This window comes from Oncorhynchus masou, unplaced genomic scaffold (genome assembly GCF_036934945.1).
Source record: "Oncorhynchus masou masou isolate Uvic2021 unplaced genomic scaffold, UVic_Omas_1.1 unplaced_scaffold_2357, whole genome shotgun sequence".
NCBI lineage: Eukaryota > Metazoa > Chordata > Actinopteri > Salmoniformes > Salmonidae > Oncorhynchus > Oncorhynchus masou.
Window position 1 is genome coordinate 11428 of NW_027008816.1, and position 15585 is coordinate 27012.

The 15585-nt window shown below is 39.6% G+C and overlaps 2 protein-coding genes across 2 annotated transcripts; both read left to right on the plus strand.

Moving 5' to 3' along the window:
• Positions 1–429: 429 nt before the first annotated feature.
• Positions 430–3325, plus strand: LOC135533399 (homeobox protein Hox-B6a). Its single transcript, XM_064960736.1, has 2 exons — positions 430–1093; positions 2465–3325. The coding sequence occupies exons 1-2, from the start codon at positions 667–669 to the stop codon at positions 2719–2721; spliced, it is 684 nt and encodes a 227-aa protein (XP_064816808.1). The 5' UTR covers positions 430–666; the 3' UTR covers positions 2722–3325.
• A 1952-nt stretch (positions 3326–5277) lies between these two features.
• Positions 5278–7228, plus strand: hoxb5a (homeobox B5a). The gene is given in 4 exon segments (XM_064960734.1): positions 5278–5950; positions 5953–6090; positions 6796–6809; positions 6811–7228. Coding segments are annotated over 4 exon segments (828 nt in total). The 5' UTR covers positions 5278–5508; the 3' UTR covers positions 7045–7228.
• Positions 7229–15585: the final 8357 nt, after the last annotated feature.

A 15585-nucleotide genomic window follows, 5' to 3' on the forward strand; every position in this document is an offset into this window, starting at 1 on the left:
AGAGGACATATTTCATCACATATCTACTGTACTGAGCGAATACATCAGACGACCAAAAATATAAACACAAAATATTTCAAATGCAGAAGATAACTCAAACTCCCATTGGTGCGTCTCTAAATAATTTACGTTTTCAAGTCCAGAAGATAACTCAAACTCCCATTGGTGCTTCTCTGTATGATTTACGTTTTCAAGTCCTTTTTAATGTGGGGATTATTTGAAGGGTCATATTTGTTGTCTTGAGTGAGTAGGGCCTTTACCGTATATGGCTCACCAAAGACCAAAGATAAGGGGGAGAAGTGTCTATGTATTCAATTTACCACTTTAAAATTCCAGTGTGATTCGTATTGTGCAATCTCATTGGAAGGAGAGAAAGGCGAAAGAGAAGCGAGAGAAAAAACGCCTGCTCTCTAGTTTGCGCTGGGGTCCCCCGACGCATGCAATCACAGCCCCCCCTCCAGGGTGCTATTTTGCAGGCACTGACGCACGCTATTGGTCAGCGCCTGGTCAGATGGTATGGTTTCCCTCTGTCCCGCACTGGCACATCGCCACCCAGCGCCCCCCCTAAACTAAAACCCAATCTCCGATAAACTACTAATAGCTAAACCAGTTGGACTATAAAACACAACAAATCATAAACCAAGGAAAAGAACCTGTACCCTCCCAATGAGTTCCTATTTTGTAAACTCAACTTTTCCAGTGACTCTGCCTGGAGGACAAGAGTCTTTCTTGGGACAGATACCGTTATACTCCTCCGGATACACTGATCCTTTAAGACACTATCCTGGTGCTGCCTATGGCGCTACCAGCGTTCAAGACAAGGCGTATCCATCCTCATATTACCAGCAGGCGAACGGTGCCTATGGCCGGGCCAGCGCCGCCGGTGCATGCGACTACGCAGCAGCCAGCTTTTACAGAGAAAAGGACCCCGCCTGCACCCTCGCCAGTATAGAGGAACATTCGCTCGTCCTGAGCCAAGACCATCGCAAGACGGACTGCTCGGGGCAAAATAAAAGCATATTCGGGGACAGCGAGGACCAGAAGCCCTCGACGCCCGTTTATCCGTGGATGCAGAGGATGAACTCGTGTAACGGTGAGTCCACATTGTCATGTCATTTGTTTTTTTCTTGCGGTTTTTTTGGTTTTTGCCTGTCTAGGCTGATACATAGAGCTTGCCTATTACATGTGACCTGCAGCAGCACTGTACAGCGCCGGAAGAGCATACCGTGGGAAATATTGTCTCTCTGGTTGTGTCTTAACACAGGCTGAAAGTAGAGGAAGCAAAATATGCTATACAAAATAAAATTGATACTTTTGAGTCCTCCATAAATTAAAAAAATGTATCCTCAGAAACTGGTATTCTTATGGTTCCTATCGCCTTCAAGGCTGACATTATTCACGTTGTAGATTAAAATCGCACTGCACACGAACACATCCTTGGCAACAATGGAGCAGCAGTTCCATCAAAGATGGGTTCTTATCACAAAATGGCTCGCATTGTTATTCTGACAGGGTTCCAGCTATTAGTGCTCAGTTCGTCACCACAAAAAGACTCTCACTATCACAAAAGTTCAAAATGTATCACAAGGCAAATACACATGTCAGTTATATGGGTTACAGTTATAAATGATGTCAGAGACATGAAATATGATAGGGAAGCACACTACACAACAATAGAGGAATAAATTAGCACCATAAATTCCATTCGAGGAATTCCGTTTCGACAACAAAAAATTGCTAAAATAACTCTTAACAGTTAGTGAGCGAGAGCTACTCTTCATTGACTGTTGGATATCCTAACATTTGAATTATGATAACTTTAAGTACACCCTCCATAATCCGAACGTTGTTTGTCTTCTTCTAAATAGGCTTTTTATTGTTTTGCGTCTCTAAGCAGAAGCAGTGTATGACTTGCTAGAAGCAGTGTGGGTAAATTAGTGAATGCTTAGAATTATGATGGTCAATAAAGAGCTTCATTGTTCTTTAATGTTATGATGCGCCATGGCTAGAATGTGTTTATGAAGATAAATACGTTGTTATTAAACTTGTCAAAACTAACATCCCTTGTCTAAATAACTAATATTTTTGTATGTGTGGAAAAAAAACAACAGGAAATAACATGATATTTCAGTTGCTTATATGTAATGCTCATTGTTTGGCGCAAAAATACACCCATGATTCAAATATCGTGCATATTTGTAAAACATATGACATAAACCTATGCAATATGATGTAAACAGCTTTTTTACGAACTCATTTAAGGGCAGCTTCTAGGACTATATAAATTATATCATTGTTTGCTACTGTACACCACATGTCTACCAGTAATGCGTAAATCTTCAGCAAAAGCTCACGAGTTCCAGTCATGGTATTCGCCCTAAGCTCTTTCTCCTCGGACATAGCCTTATTATATCAGTCCTATAAACACATCATGTTTGACTCTCTCTTCCCTTTCTTTTGACAGGGACCTTCGGTAACCCTGGTCGAAGGGGTCGTCAGACGTACACCCGCTACCAGACGCTCGAGCTGGAGAAAGAGTTCCATTTTAACAGGTACCTTACCCGGAGGCGCCGTATCGAGATCGCGCACGCACTGTGCCTAACAGAACGCCAAATCAAAATTTGGTTCCAGAACAGAAGGATGAAGTGGAAAAAGGAGAATAAACTGATCAACTCCTCTCAGACCAGCGGAGAGGAGGAGGAAGAGAAGAGGTCAGAGTAAAGAAAAGAAGAAGACAAAAAAATGCATAAAATGGCTTATGGCATCATCTTCGGATATCCTACACATATGAAGATACTACTTTCATATGTCCAAAGTTCCCACCGGTAAAGTTGTGTTTGTTAAATTTGTTGTAGCATTCCAGAGGTTCACTTAACTGTCTATTTTTGTTATTTTATTGTCATTTTATGTTTTTTTTTTAAATCATGATTCTGGTAACTGAATTACAGTGTTTTTGTGCGCTTGCCTCTTGATTTCGGATGTGGCCCAAAAAATGATTGGTCATGTTTAACGAAACTATTTGAAATATATGTCAAATTCGTGTTCATATTTAAACTGTATAGAAATAAAAGGAAATTCTCATTGTATGGTGAATTAATGTATTTCTTTTGTAAGTTAAATACCCAGTCAGATCTAGTTGTTTTGTTGACTTGTTGTATAGTTTCATGGGGAGAACAAACTGATCTACTGATAATTCAAAAATACCAAAAGACTGGGTCAAAAGTTTATATTTTATGGATTTTATACGTGGTTTATGTTTGTGGTTTTGTCACAAATAGGTATCTACTTACGAAATCATTCAATAAAATGTAATAATTATTCAACATGTCTTGCACAGTCTGAGCGAGCATACTTTATAGGTCTTTGAGATTTGTCACTGCTTAGAACGCCATTTTCAGTAAGTAGACTAGAACACATTTGGCTCAGGAAGTGAAATAGGCCTATGCCTATATAATTCAAAAGTATGTCCAGAACAAAACTTGTGGATAAGGTTTTGAAACAGCAAATCACAGGAAAGCTACCATTCTCTTTGAAAACGTATTTTAATGAACAGTCTACCATTTGGCCCTGCATAAAAACAGCAAGCACGTCCATCTGTTACAGTTATAAAGGTATGAGCAAACACTGACTTGGTCATTTTGCTCTTTCACAGGTGTATGAAACACACCAATTTAAATGTAACCGATGGAAGTGAATACTTAAGGCAATCAGTGACAGCAAACTTTCCGAGGCTGATTGAATTAATGGCTGGGAGAGAAAGTTGACCTGTCAGCCCAGACACTCACCCAAACACTCAAGTGTCCATTCCACGACCCCCATGTCTCTCAATGGTCACGTTCCCTTTCCAGGTACCATCAGTGTGACATTTCATATGCAATAGAACCCTCGGGCCTGGTATTCCCTCGTAGATAATTACACACAAATGATCTGGAAATTGTCAACCGACAACCTCCCCAGTGTACATGACACATAAAGTAGCCAAGACATCACAGTGTTGTCATTTGGTAAAATTTATTGAAGTTTAGAACAAATTCTTATTTACAATGACGGCCTGCACAAAATACGATGGGCCACATGGGGGACTCATAATCACGGCTGGATGTGATAAGCCTGGAATCCAGGGTGTCAAAATCTAGATAGTGAAGTGGGCTACAGCTTGCTTGGAGTAGACTGATATTCTCCAGGCTTCATGTTACAAAAGTAGCACACACACGTATACACACACAGAAATAGCGTCATGTGTGATATGTGGATACGTAGAATGCATAAGTATCAATCTGTGTCTCCCCTTGGAGATCTGGACTATTTCAACGATCATTTTCCGGTCTATATGTAAGCATAAATGTATGTTCTGTATAAGGGGGTTTTACATATCATGGTACACATAGCCTACATGAAATAACTTGCGCCTTTCAATCAACAAACCATAAATCAATCATTACCGTATATCATGACTTTGCATTCCTCTTGTGAACAGCGACACGTTTCCAGTCAATGACTTTGCATGAATGGTGCATTAGAAAAGAGCATAAAATACAAAGACAAATGATGTGACGTCGAAACAACACGTTGATTTCCTTTCACGGCTCGGCCTACTCCCCGACGTCATTTTACTTACGTGTAAGAAACATTACCAGGTGTGCCATTACCTTGGACTGAGGGTTTACTATTCGCGTTAGAGTCAAGACCTATTGTGTGTTATATTCTACATACAAACCTTTCAGACTTCCTAAACATAGTCTCGTAACCTCATATTAATAATACAAAATTAGGAATTAATATGACTAATATCATAGTGTTCAATATCTATCAGGTATTATCATTATTATAATTATTATTATGATTATTAAGATGGAGAGCCAGTGTGACTAAAATCTTACGAGAAACTTCCCCTGGGCATGGTAGAATGAACAGGACTAAAATCGGCATCATAGCTACAAACGTTATTAGCTGTAGTGTGTGTGTGGTCTACTGTATTAATATTCAGTTATTAATGGTGCATTTATTGCCATGAGCCCACTTTTTCTCCCATAGAAAAGGTTAGTAAAGACGCAAAATGATACTGCAATCACAACAACCGATAAAGAAAGTTATGGGGGAATAAATCATTTTTATTTTTTCCGAAAAAGACCTAATCATAACTAAAACTCATTCTCCTAAGTCCTTCTTTACTGCATTAAATTAAATTCCCAGTAGGTGACGCTCTCTGCCAACACCGAGCACAACCCTGCAATGGGGAGGCACACGTTGACTTGAGTCTAACGACTCCAATCTCGTCATCATTTGTAACCATAGAGCATGAATTACCTCTTGAAGTCATCAGTGAGAATTTACGACTGGTCAACAAAGCACGTGATTCTCAAACGCACCCCCACCCCCATATTTGGCCGCATACATAGCAAAAACGAAGTACAGTGCATTGCTATAATTCATTAATACATCATAAATCGTGAAGCACAGCGTTATAACGACCAAGATCTACAAATCAAGCCCTCTAAAACAACCTAAATGAGCTCTTACTTTGTAAACTCGTTCTCAGGGCGCTACCCAAATGGCCCCGACTATCAGTTACTAAATTATGGAACTAGCAGCAGCGCTATGAACGCCTCGTACAGGGACTCCAGCACCATGCATTCGGGCTCTTACGGCTACAACTACAATGGGATGGACCTGACCGTCAATCGTTCATCCAATACGGGCCACTTTGGGGCTATTGGGGATAACTCCCGGGGTTTCCAGTCTCCCGCTCCGGAGACGCGGTTCAGGCAGCCGTCAAGCTGCTCGCTGGCGTCCCCGGAGCCGCTGCCGTGCTCCAACAGCGAGAGTCTGGGACCCAAATGCTCCTCGCCCCTTTCCGACCAGAGCGCCTGCACGACGGGCAGTAACCTCACCAACACCACACATTTCACTGAAATAGACGAGGTGAGCGCTTCCTCCGAGACCGAGAGGGCACCCATAGAGCCAGCGGCAACACCGCCGCCCGGACGCAGCAGAAGCAAGAGTCCACAGCAACCTCCACCACCACGGCATCGAGCGATGGCCAAGCACCACAGATATTCCCTTGGATGCGGAAACTGCACATTAGCCATGGTATATAGCCTACGTGATGTCTATCTGTGACTTATTTTGATATCAGAAAGGTTGTGTTTTGTGTGATCGTTTTATCCGTTAGCGTTTCCTCTTGTTGCTCCTGATGGTGCCTTTATTTGAGCAAATTCCACAAAAGCACCATAAATCTGTCAAGAGGGTAAGCCTCGCAAACCGAGGGCTAGAGAATGGAACGGGGTGAGAGAGAGAGAGTGCAAAACGGCAGGAAGACTTAAAAGTTGTTGTTCCTTTGAAAAGTTAAGCTTTATTACGTGTGGGAACTTTATTACTGCAGGGTGGGAGAAAAACGGCAATAAAATGTGGAGAACGGAGAAAGCCAGTGGGGAAAAGAAGAGTGCAATAAGTTGGGGATGTATTATTGGACAGTGGCTATTCAGGAAAATAAATTACTAATGTTTTAACCAAGCATGTTCTTTGTAATGGGGAATAAGATGCCCAGTGAAAGGAATTCATTGATAGCCTAAAAAAACACAAAAATAACCTAATACAGCCGGATGAGGCGTATAACACCAGTTGGGGTAGTTTTATGTACAGTGATAGCCGTTGCCTATATCGTTGGACTTGGTCGTGTGTTTTGTTTACAAACGTGTGCTGTTCAAAGTTATTCAGTATTTTGCTTGTGTAATGCTTTTGGTGGTTCATTTCTCGTTAATGTTTATCCCCTTGCGTTTTATCTATGCTATTCAGATATGACTGGACCAGGACGGCAAAAGGGCCCGAACAGCTTACACTCGCTATCAGACGCTAGAGCTGGAAAAGGAGTTCCATTTCAATAGATACCTTACCCGGAGGAGGAGAATAGAGATAGCCCACGCGCTGTGCCTCTCAGAACGGCAAATAAAGATCTGGTTCCAAAACCGAAGGATGAAATGGAAAAAGGACAATAAACTGAAGAGCATGAGTCTGGCTACTGCAGGTAACGCTTTCCAGCCATAGACGTCACGCAAGTAAATAATACACTACGTGGGGTGAAAAGAATACACACATTCAAAATAGTTTTTAAAAACATTATAACTGAGTACTGTACAGCGGGCATCTTTTGGCATGATGTTGATGTTTTAGGGCAACTTAACTTATACTGTTGTACTGCTTCTATAAAAAACAGTTCATATTCATATGTTGTTGTTGTCTTTTTAATACAACGGTGATAATTGTTTGGAGGAAAAAAAAAAAAATAGCTATCAATGCCGCCCGTTGTTATTGTTATAAATATCGTTTATGTGTCAAGTGCTATGTTACTGCTTTCTTGAAAGTTGGCATGTGAGCTCTTAAATGTTATAACTTATTTACAAACTATAACGAACATACTTTTGAGTTTACATCTTTAGAGACTCCTCTGCCCAAACATGAAGTTAAGCTATTTTAAACAGGCCCCTGTATTGAGTCACGGTGTGTTATATATGGTGACCTTCATGTTTTCATACCATTGTTTGAATCATTTCTTTGGATTTTTGTCATGTGTTTAAATTACTCATTTATTTTTTGAAAAAAAGGAAACTTGTATAAAAAATCTTGACTAGAATTCCTGTATCCGTTCATACGTTTGTATAGTTATATTCCAAATGTAATTGTATATTATTGGATCATGCTTATGTTCCAGAAAGGATGTATATATTAGACATTTTTAATGTGACCAATTGGCTATTTGTATTGGGCAGAGTGAATGACAAGTGTGTGGGGGAAAATGACAATTGTCATGTCGGACTGCCTTAAGCATTCTGCCAATAAGCTTTTTGTATTTGTTTGTAGCTTACCTTGGAGTACAAAATAAAGTTCCTCATACTCAGACCAAACCCCTAGAGCACACTGCTTGTAATTCTGTACCCCCTGCCTACCTCACAAACGACCCAGCTGGGGTCAAACACGCATCAAACTCCCAGACCCTCGTCTACCCACTGTCCAAACCTGGTGGACATGTATCCTGTTTTGTACGACATCAGCTGTCAATTTGTCTCAAAACCTTATCAAATACTTCGGGAATATGTCTTCCACAAATGCAGTCTGCCAAATGATAGACTGGAGTTAAGTAATAAATGGAACAATCGCAGATACGCATTACGCACAAGGACATAGCCACTACTGCAGTCATTCCCATGTTTAAAATGCAACCAAAGGGACATGTGACAATCCAACGACAAAAACAACTGAAACTCAACTAAAATACACACCGAGCACACACTCTTTGCCCATCTCTTGTTGACAAACTTTGACATCCAAAACATTAACGAATTGGGCACTTTTCTGTAATGATTTCCTCATTGTTAAACGGTGCCCCTCCTGTACAAATTAGTTTACGTCTCACTTTCAGTAAACAAGCACTGAACTTTCAAACTTACCGGTGGGTTCTCAACCGTTGTTTCTGGTCCTACGCTACTTTTTAGAGCCGAGTAAAGGTCCTGCCAGAAAGCCCCATCTGCCCGGCGCTGCCTGGCCAAATTGCGTTTTGAAAATTTTGCTTTCCCCTTTGGCCAAACTATACAAAAAGAAGCTATGACATTTACATGTCAAACGGATGAGGGTTTTATCTTGAAGTTAGACCGTAAAAATCGCCCAGGCCACGGACAGATACCCCTTACTGGCTCTCAAAAGTCACGTGGGGTCCATAAAGTTAGTTTTATGGTTTTGGGGAGTTGACAATATATATTTCACATTCTAGAATGCAAGTGACGGTTTAACTGCTTCGGAGGGATTCTAAAGGGTCAGTAGTTAGACAAGAGCTCTGTAGTAGGCCACTGCCATGCCCTTGTCTGGTACACACAATGTCTGAGCTCCAGTTCGAACCATTTCAATGCGGGAAATGTAATCCGTGGACTGTATGACTGCACCAACTGCACAGTAAGTCCAGTTTTAAGGCTGATTTGGCTGGTGGTTAGGCCTAGGGACAAGGGGGGACGGAGAGGGGAGGCATCGTGTGTAATGACTGTAATTTATTTGACTCTCAACAGTGGTATTAATATGGTGCTGATTCTCTGGAACGTCATATATTTCGGGTATTTTAGTTAGGCCTATCTGCTATGTGTGGGGACATGTGATATAGGCGTCATAGATACATGTGTTTATGTGTGCTTGTTTACATGCTTTAGTTGTGTATTTGTGGATGTAACTATACAAACCTTGACCTCTGCCTCTGAGGGAATTCGTGTAGACTCTACTGTTGAGGGAAGTTACTTAGACATATAGCCTGTCGTTTTTTATTGTCATTTTGCATCTATGAAATAAAGTTTTGTTGTGGTATACACTTTTGATATCTTGATTTGAAAGTATTGTTATTAGATATAAAAATTATTGAAATTTCTTTGTCAATAATCTCATAACGATATTTTTTTTAAAGCTAAGGCGTTAAGGTGCTTGGTAACCTGGATTGGAATTGCTTCAGCCACAAACAGATTACAGCATAGGCTACTCGACGGTCATGGTGAATGGTCCTTAGACAGTATAGAGCTGTGAACAGAAAATAAAAAGTTCAAAGTGATTATGAATATGAGTGTAATATGCGTGATTTTGGTTGTACATTGTTTCCACCTGTCTGATTTGAGGATCAGATATGCTATTGTGATTATCCAGTTGGCAATAGATTACTTTTACCCACACTTTTACCCACACTTTTACGCACACTTTTACGCACACTGGTTTAGTGTATGGAATGGATATCAATACCAGCAATCAGAAAATGTCACCAAGTCCACTATGCCAAATGCTAAATTGCATGATTTTTCATAGAAAGACCACACACACACACACGAACTCTCTCACACACACACACACTATAATGATATGCGTCCTAGAGGTACAAGCAAATCTTTGTTTGTACCCTGCCCAAGTATTTTCAAGCAGGGAGGGTGTGAATAACTGAACTGGATGCGAACATTCACATTCGACCCCTGTATCAAAATCTCCATTGTAGGCAGGACTATTTCAAGGAACAAAGCCTTGAGTTAAAGTCCTTGAGATATATTCTATACCATGGAAATATCACCTCTGTATGACGTATGATCAAATCATGTAAATTGTTTAATAGTTGTGTCAACGCGACACTTACATTTGAGACCAACTGTAGTTGAACTAATTTGTAAACTTTAAACTCTAAATCATTACATGTCCTTGTGTAAAGATCTTTATCGTGGAATCTCTGGCAATTACTGTCGATCAAAAAACAGAGGATACAGACGTCATTATTTTAACAATGAATAACTATGTAGTCTACCCAAAGCAGAGGGCAACCGCAAAGAGATAGGCTAGCGAATCAACGGCTGCTGATAGGGAGGGATTTTATTTCGGAAGTTCCTCAGAACTCGTCTCCAGATATCCAACTGTCATTAATTATTTTCACTCAGATCTATCCCAATGTATTTTCAATATGGGGACGACTGGCCCTCTTCCAGTATTTTCAACCATCTGGACAGTTCTTGTTTGTAAGGACAGTTGTGCATATTATAATGCAAAATACTAAGAAAAAACGATCTTTACACACTGGAATATTTACCATAAGAGTTATTCAGAATCAACAGTTTTGTTTAGCATTGTTCATATTCATGACAGGCCAAAATTAATTCACAAGGATATGGGTTTTAATATTTCTAATGGCAACTTTTGCATTTGATAATCGGAAAATGGAAAATCCACTATAGGCTTCTTCATGAGGCCTATTTAAACTTCTATTCATAGGACGAATATGAGCAAGACAGCAGTAAACACGTTATTAATGTTTAGTTTCACAATATTAACTATATCACAATAACAATTGCCAATTAGGTTAATGCGTAAATATCAGATTATTTTCCACTGACACTACATTTAATTGCACTTTCGCTTTTCCCAAATATTATCAAATCAACAACACAATATAATTATTCAAATATATTCAGCTGATGGGAAGCGTCCCATACGGTAGACAATTTGAGAATCCAATATTGTCCAGTGTGATCTTAGGCCTAGTTCATTGTTTTTACATTGAATCCTACAGCGTCCTATTTATTAAAAAATATATATATTGAGTTTCCGGTGTGATTTACTCTTGGCTCGTTCCGGTGTGTGTGTGTGAGCGCGTAACAGAGTGAGGAAGTTCCAGCCAGTAAACAGGAAGGCGAAACTCTGGTTGGGAGGAGAGGTTAGGGCTTCCATTTCATTTTTCATTGGCTGCCTTTTGATAATGATAGCCAACATTCGGAAGGGCTCTGGCCAGAGGCCTCAGCCCGTCACAGAAGTAGTGCGCGACATGATTTTTTTTTCCTCTTCAAAGTTGTCAACGGGTTCACCGACCTAAACCCCCACGAAGTCGACCACTTTGTTTTTTCATCATCTGTTTCCCGTTTATGTAGGCTACATGTACTTTTTGACAGTCAGAGGCTTAGCATGAGCATAAAAGTTTGTAGATGTGTTGGGTGAGTAACTAGGCGACAGCTTTTTCATTGCAAGGTGTGTGTGCTTTTACGTGTGGGTGTGGGGTGTGTTTTGGTGATGTGTTGGCACAACATGAGAGATCAGAGAGAAGCGTATCCGTAAATGGGTATGACAAATTGTATTGTGGTTTTAACAGAAATTGTAAGATGTGTGTCACAAGTCTTGGTCTTATGCAGTGCTTTCAATTTGATACGTGTATATAGTCAATTTAATTTGAGTTTAAAGATAACATGACTGACCTAAATCATATTGAATTATGACAAACTTGTTAATGCAATTTGGAGTTGCTGTTGCTTGTGTACAATATGAACATGACTTTCCCTTTTGTCTGTGTCTCTACGGTTATTTTGTTTCACAAAAACCTCAAAATCTTTCCGGTCTTTTCGATGGAGGACCTGGAACATTCGAACGCCACAATTTCGAACGTTTAAATTGCCATTTGAAACAGCGTAATGTGTTTTGCATATTGATAGGGGTAATCTGGGCGCATATCTCATCCATAATGCATATGGTGTCACCGCGAGGTCAGCAGACGAGCGATGCAAAGCGAGCTCTATCTGAGTGCGCAGGCGCAACCACATTACAGCAAGCCCATCAAGCACCATGTTTACCCACCGACAGGGGGAAAATGAATTAACAAAGTTGTTTTTATTTACCTATTGTTTACCCGCTTCTGTATCCGATTCTCAGGGTGAAATAGGTGGGGTGGGGGGGCGAAAATATCCTAAATGTGTCTTGCACGTGGGCCATGTAGTGTCCACGTTTGAGAGGATTTCAACGGAAACCCGCTGAGTACTACTATAAATCTGTTTGCAACAACAAATCTGATATTCCTTGCGTTGAGATAAGAACTTGATAATGCCAAATCCTTGTTAAAATTCACTAAGATTTATGATAAGGGGATCACCCTCCTGCAAATATTTGAGGTTGTATATCACTTATATTAGATGTGTATTCCATGCATGTTTAAGTTTAGTGATTACTGGAGGAAATGGAATCTGTACATCATTTCATTACTTCAACATATTCCCTTCGAAGGGCTATTAATTCATCCAGAAACAGCAAGTTATATTTGTGCAACTTTTAAATGATTATGTAGGCCTATGTATGTGATTTTTTTTGCATATTGCAGATGTGTAACATTTATTTCACTTCTAAACTAGTTGTTAATGGTTTGCGTCTTTCAATTCTATCTATACAATAATAATAATTATTATTATTAACAACATAGTTTAACAATGAAACTGGGCCATTATTGATCAAAATGTAATGTGTGAAAGACACGTACGATAGCAGGACTGTTTCATGTGAATACATATCGAATTTCACACTTTTACCATTTGATGTCAGCATTACAAAGCATTTGTATTTTCAAATAAAGTTTAGTTAACTTTGGAAGATCTTATTCTTCCTCAAAAACCACTTCACCATAATCCAACCATCCACCAACAACCTCTTTACAAAAATACTTATACAACTTAATATGTTTCATATCTTATTTTTATCTCAATTTTACGCATGATGCATATCTTCATTAGGCTAAATATTTTCTGGAGTAGGCCTTAAACCACAAACACAAAAAGCTGGATGTCTTCCCCTTGTAGTTATTTTTACACAATTAGATCTGTGCCAAGGAATATTCACTTTAAATGCAACTCTCTCCCATCGCCAGCAGAGCCCGCTTTAGACCAAGTTCATAGCCACAAGAGAGAGTTGTGAGTCCGCTTATCTTCCACCCACCCAGCGCTTCGACTATTTGAAACATAACAGTCGATAACCTAAACACTGTTCTTTACTAAAATAGCCCTCTCAACTGCGTAAAATTAAACTTCGATTCTACAAAGTGGAGACCACGAATCGAAACAGTCTTACTACAATACAAACAGCAATTCACGTCAGACTGTCTATCTCCCTGTTTTTCGTCGCTTTGTTAACTACACGAAGAGCTGGAAAGGCAACAAGAAAATAAACCAGCAGTGTCTGTTAAAAGCAGTTTTGACAAAAGAGAGTAAGCATCGTAGTCTCCCGGTCTTTTTCTTCTCCCCTGAAGCTAATAAAGGACGTTGAATCTAGTATTGGTAGAATGGCTGTATAGCTAGCTGCATGGGGTCAAACAGTTGAGGGGTCAAAAGTTTACGTCGTGCGTGACTCTGCAGTCGGCTGTCGACTCTGTATTATAGACCAATTGCTTGGTGTCAATGGCAAAGTGGGAGAGGAGAGGGAGGGATAGAGAGGAGGGGGCTATAGATTGTCTCATGCGCAAAGATGAGAGAAATGATAGAGAGAGGAGAGGGATAGGTGAAGGGCTGACCTTCGTGGTAACAAAGCAAGCCCCAGCGCGCGATGGAGAGAAAAATGGACGCTTAGATTGAGGGAAGAAACGGAAGGATTTGGTGACATTGGGGGTCTCTCACGCACATTACAGGTGTTTGCTCTCCCCAAACGTCCTGTCACAGGGACAACGGGAAATATCTAATGGCTCGTGCAATAAAATTGTATTTATTTTAAACAGAATCAAACAATATGTCTGTTGTTGTGGTGGTCTAGTTTACCTTTTGGCAAAGGATTACGTACAGAACGAGAGTAAACTACCCATACATAAAATGCATGACGAGGAATTCTGATAATTTTCTCTAAAATAGCTCACGTCTCTTCATGGATAATCAAAATAAATGATATCTAGCATGTGTGGTTCTATGTTAATTCGCGGGTGTTTAAAAAAAACATCACCATATAGGCCTAGATCTATAATGATATAGTTTCCCCCTTTCCAACATTGGATAATCAAAATAATGATAGGTTTTTCAATTAAGCACACTTCATAGACACTAGCCTATATATTTCCGCTTGTGTTACATTATTTTAGTGTCAGATATTTAGCTAATTGGCCTGTGTGAGGACACTTGTCAGTTGAAAAAATATGGGAAATGACAAAGTAAAATGAATGATTTGCTTTATTGTTATTAATTCTACTCTTCTAATACTACAACAACTACAACTATTATGTTTTATTATTACAATTATTATTAGCAGCTGGCAGTAGTGATGTGCAGTAAATCATTATGGTGTTAGTGTTACTGCCATGGTGGAGGTCAAATTATACAAGTAATAGTCTATAGTATAGGCCTAATAATACAAGTTGTGTTAAACTTGAATGTAGTGAAATATCTGAAATATCTGTATACGATCTGCGGTTATGAACCCCAGAGCCATCCCTCCCTCTCTGTGCTTATCAGCATAACACCGTCAAAAAACAACAAACATTTTTATCTTGCTTACCATCTTAAAAATGACTCACCTTATCTGATTTTCCGCTCAAAAATAATGCGCACGGAGACAGAACCAACATCTTGGAAAATGAGTCTTTAGGCATCCTAAAGAAGGTTTATGTTATAAGGCTGGAATCATTATTGAGCAGGTTCATTCTATTTCTAGACGCTACAATTGCATATGATGGTTTTCCCCTCACAAATGTGTTGGATTGTTTTTGTTTATGTCTATTTTAAGATAATGTATTTTGTAAACCCTGTGACAATTTAAACAAAACACAACAAAGTAGGCTACTAAAGGCGTATTGCAATGTAGATTATTTCAATAATCAAAAGAAGGAAATCACCCTCTGTTGAAAATGTAAATTTGTCACTTTCACAAAGAACTGCAGTAAACAGTGAAAATACAAGGAAAACATCCCGTTCCCCCACCCTGAGGAGAACAACAGTTTTCATTTCACTGTGAAAGGGATGGGTAAAGGATAGTGGTTGGCAGAAAAGGGATGTTTAGACAACGTTTTGTCCACATGGTGACAACTTTCCCTAGTAAGAATATCAAAGATGAATACCTGGAATAAGGCTATCATACAATCTGGTTGACCTTTGGAACCCTAAAACACCACCCTTCAGCAAATTCATCAACAAAAAAGGCCTCCATTTTTCTTTACGTAAACCTCTTTATCTACGTCGAGAATTTGAATGGGTGACTTTGGACATATTGTTGAGGTATGCTTAATGTTGGGGGGAGAAAAGAGAGAAGGGAGAAATGAGATAATTGATAATGCAGTAACTAAATAATTACGTTATT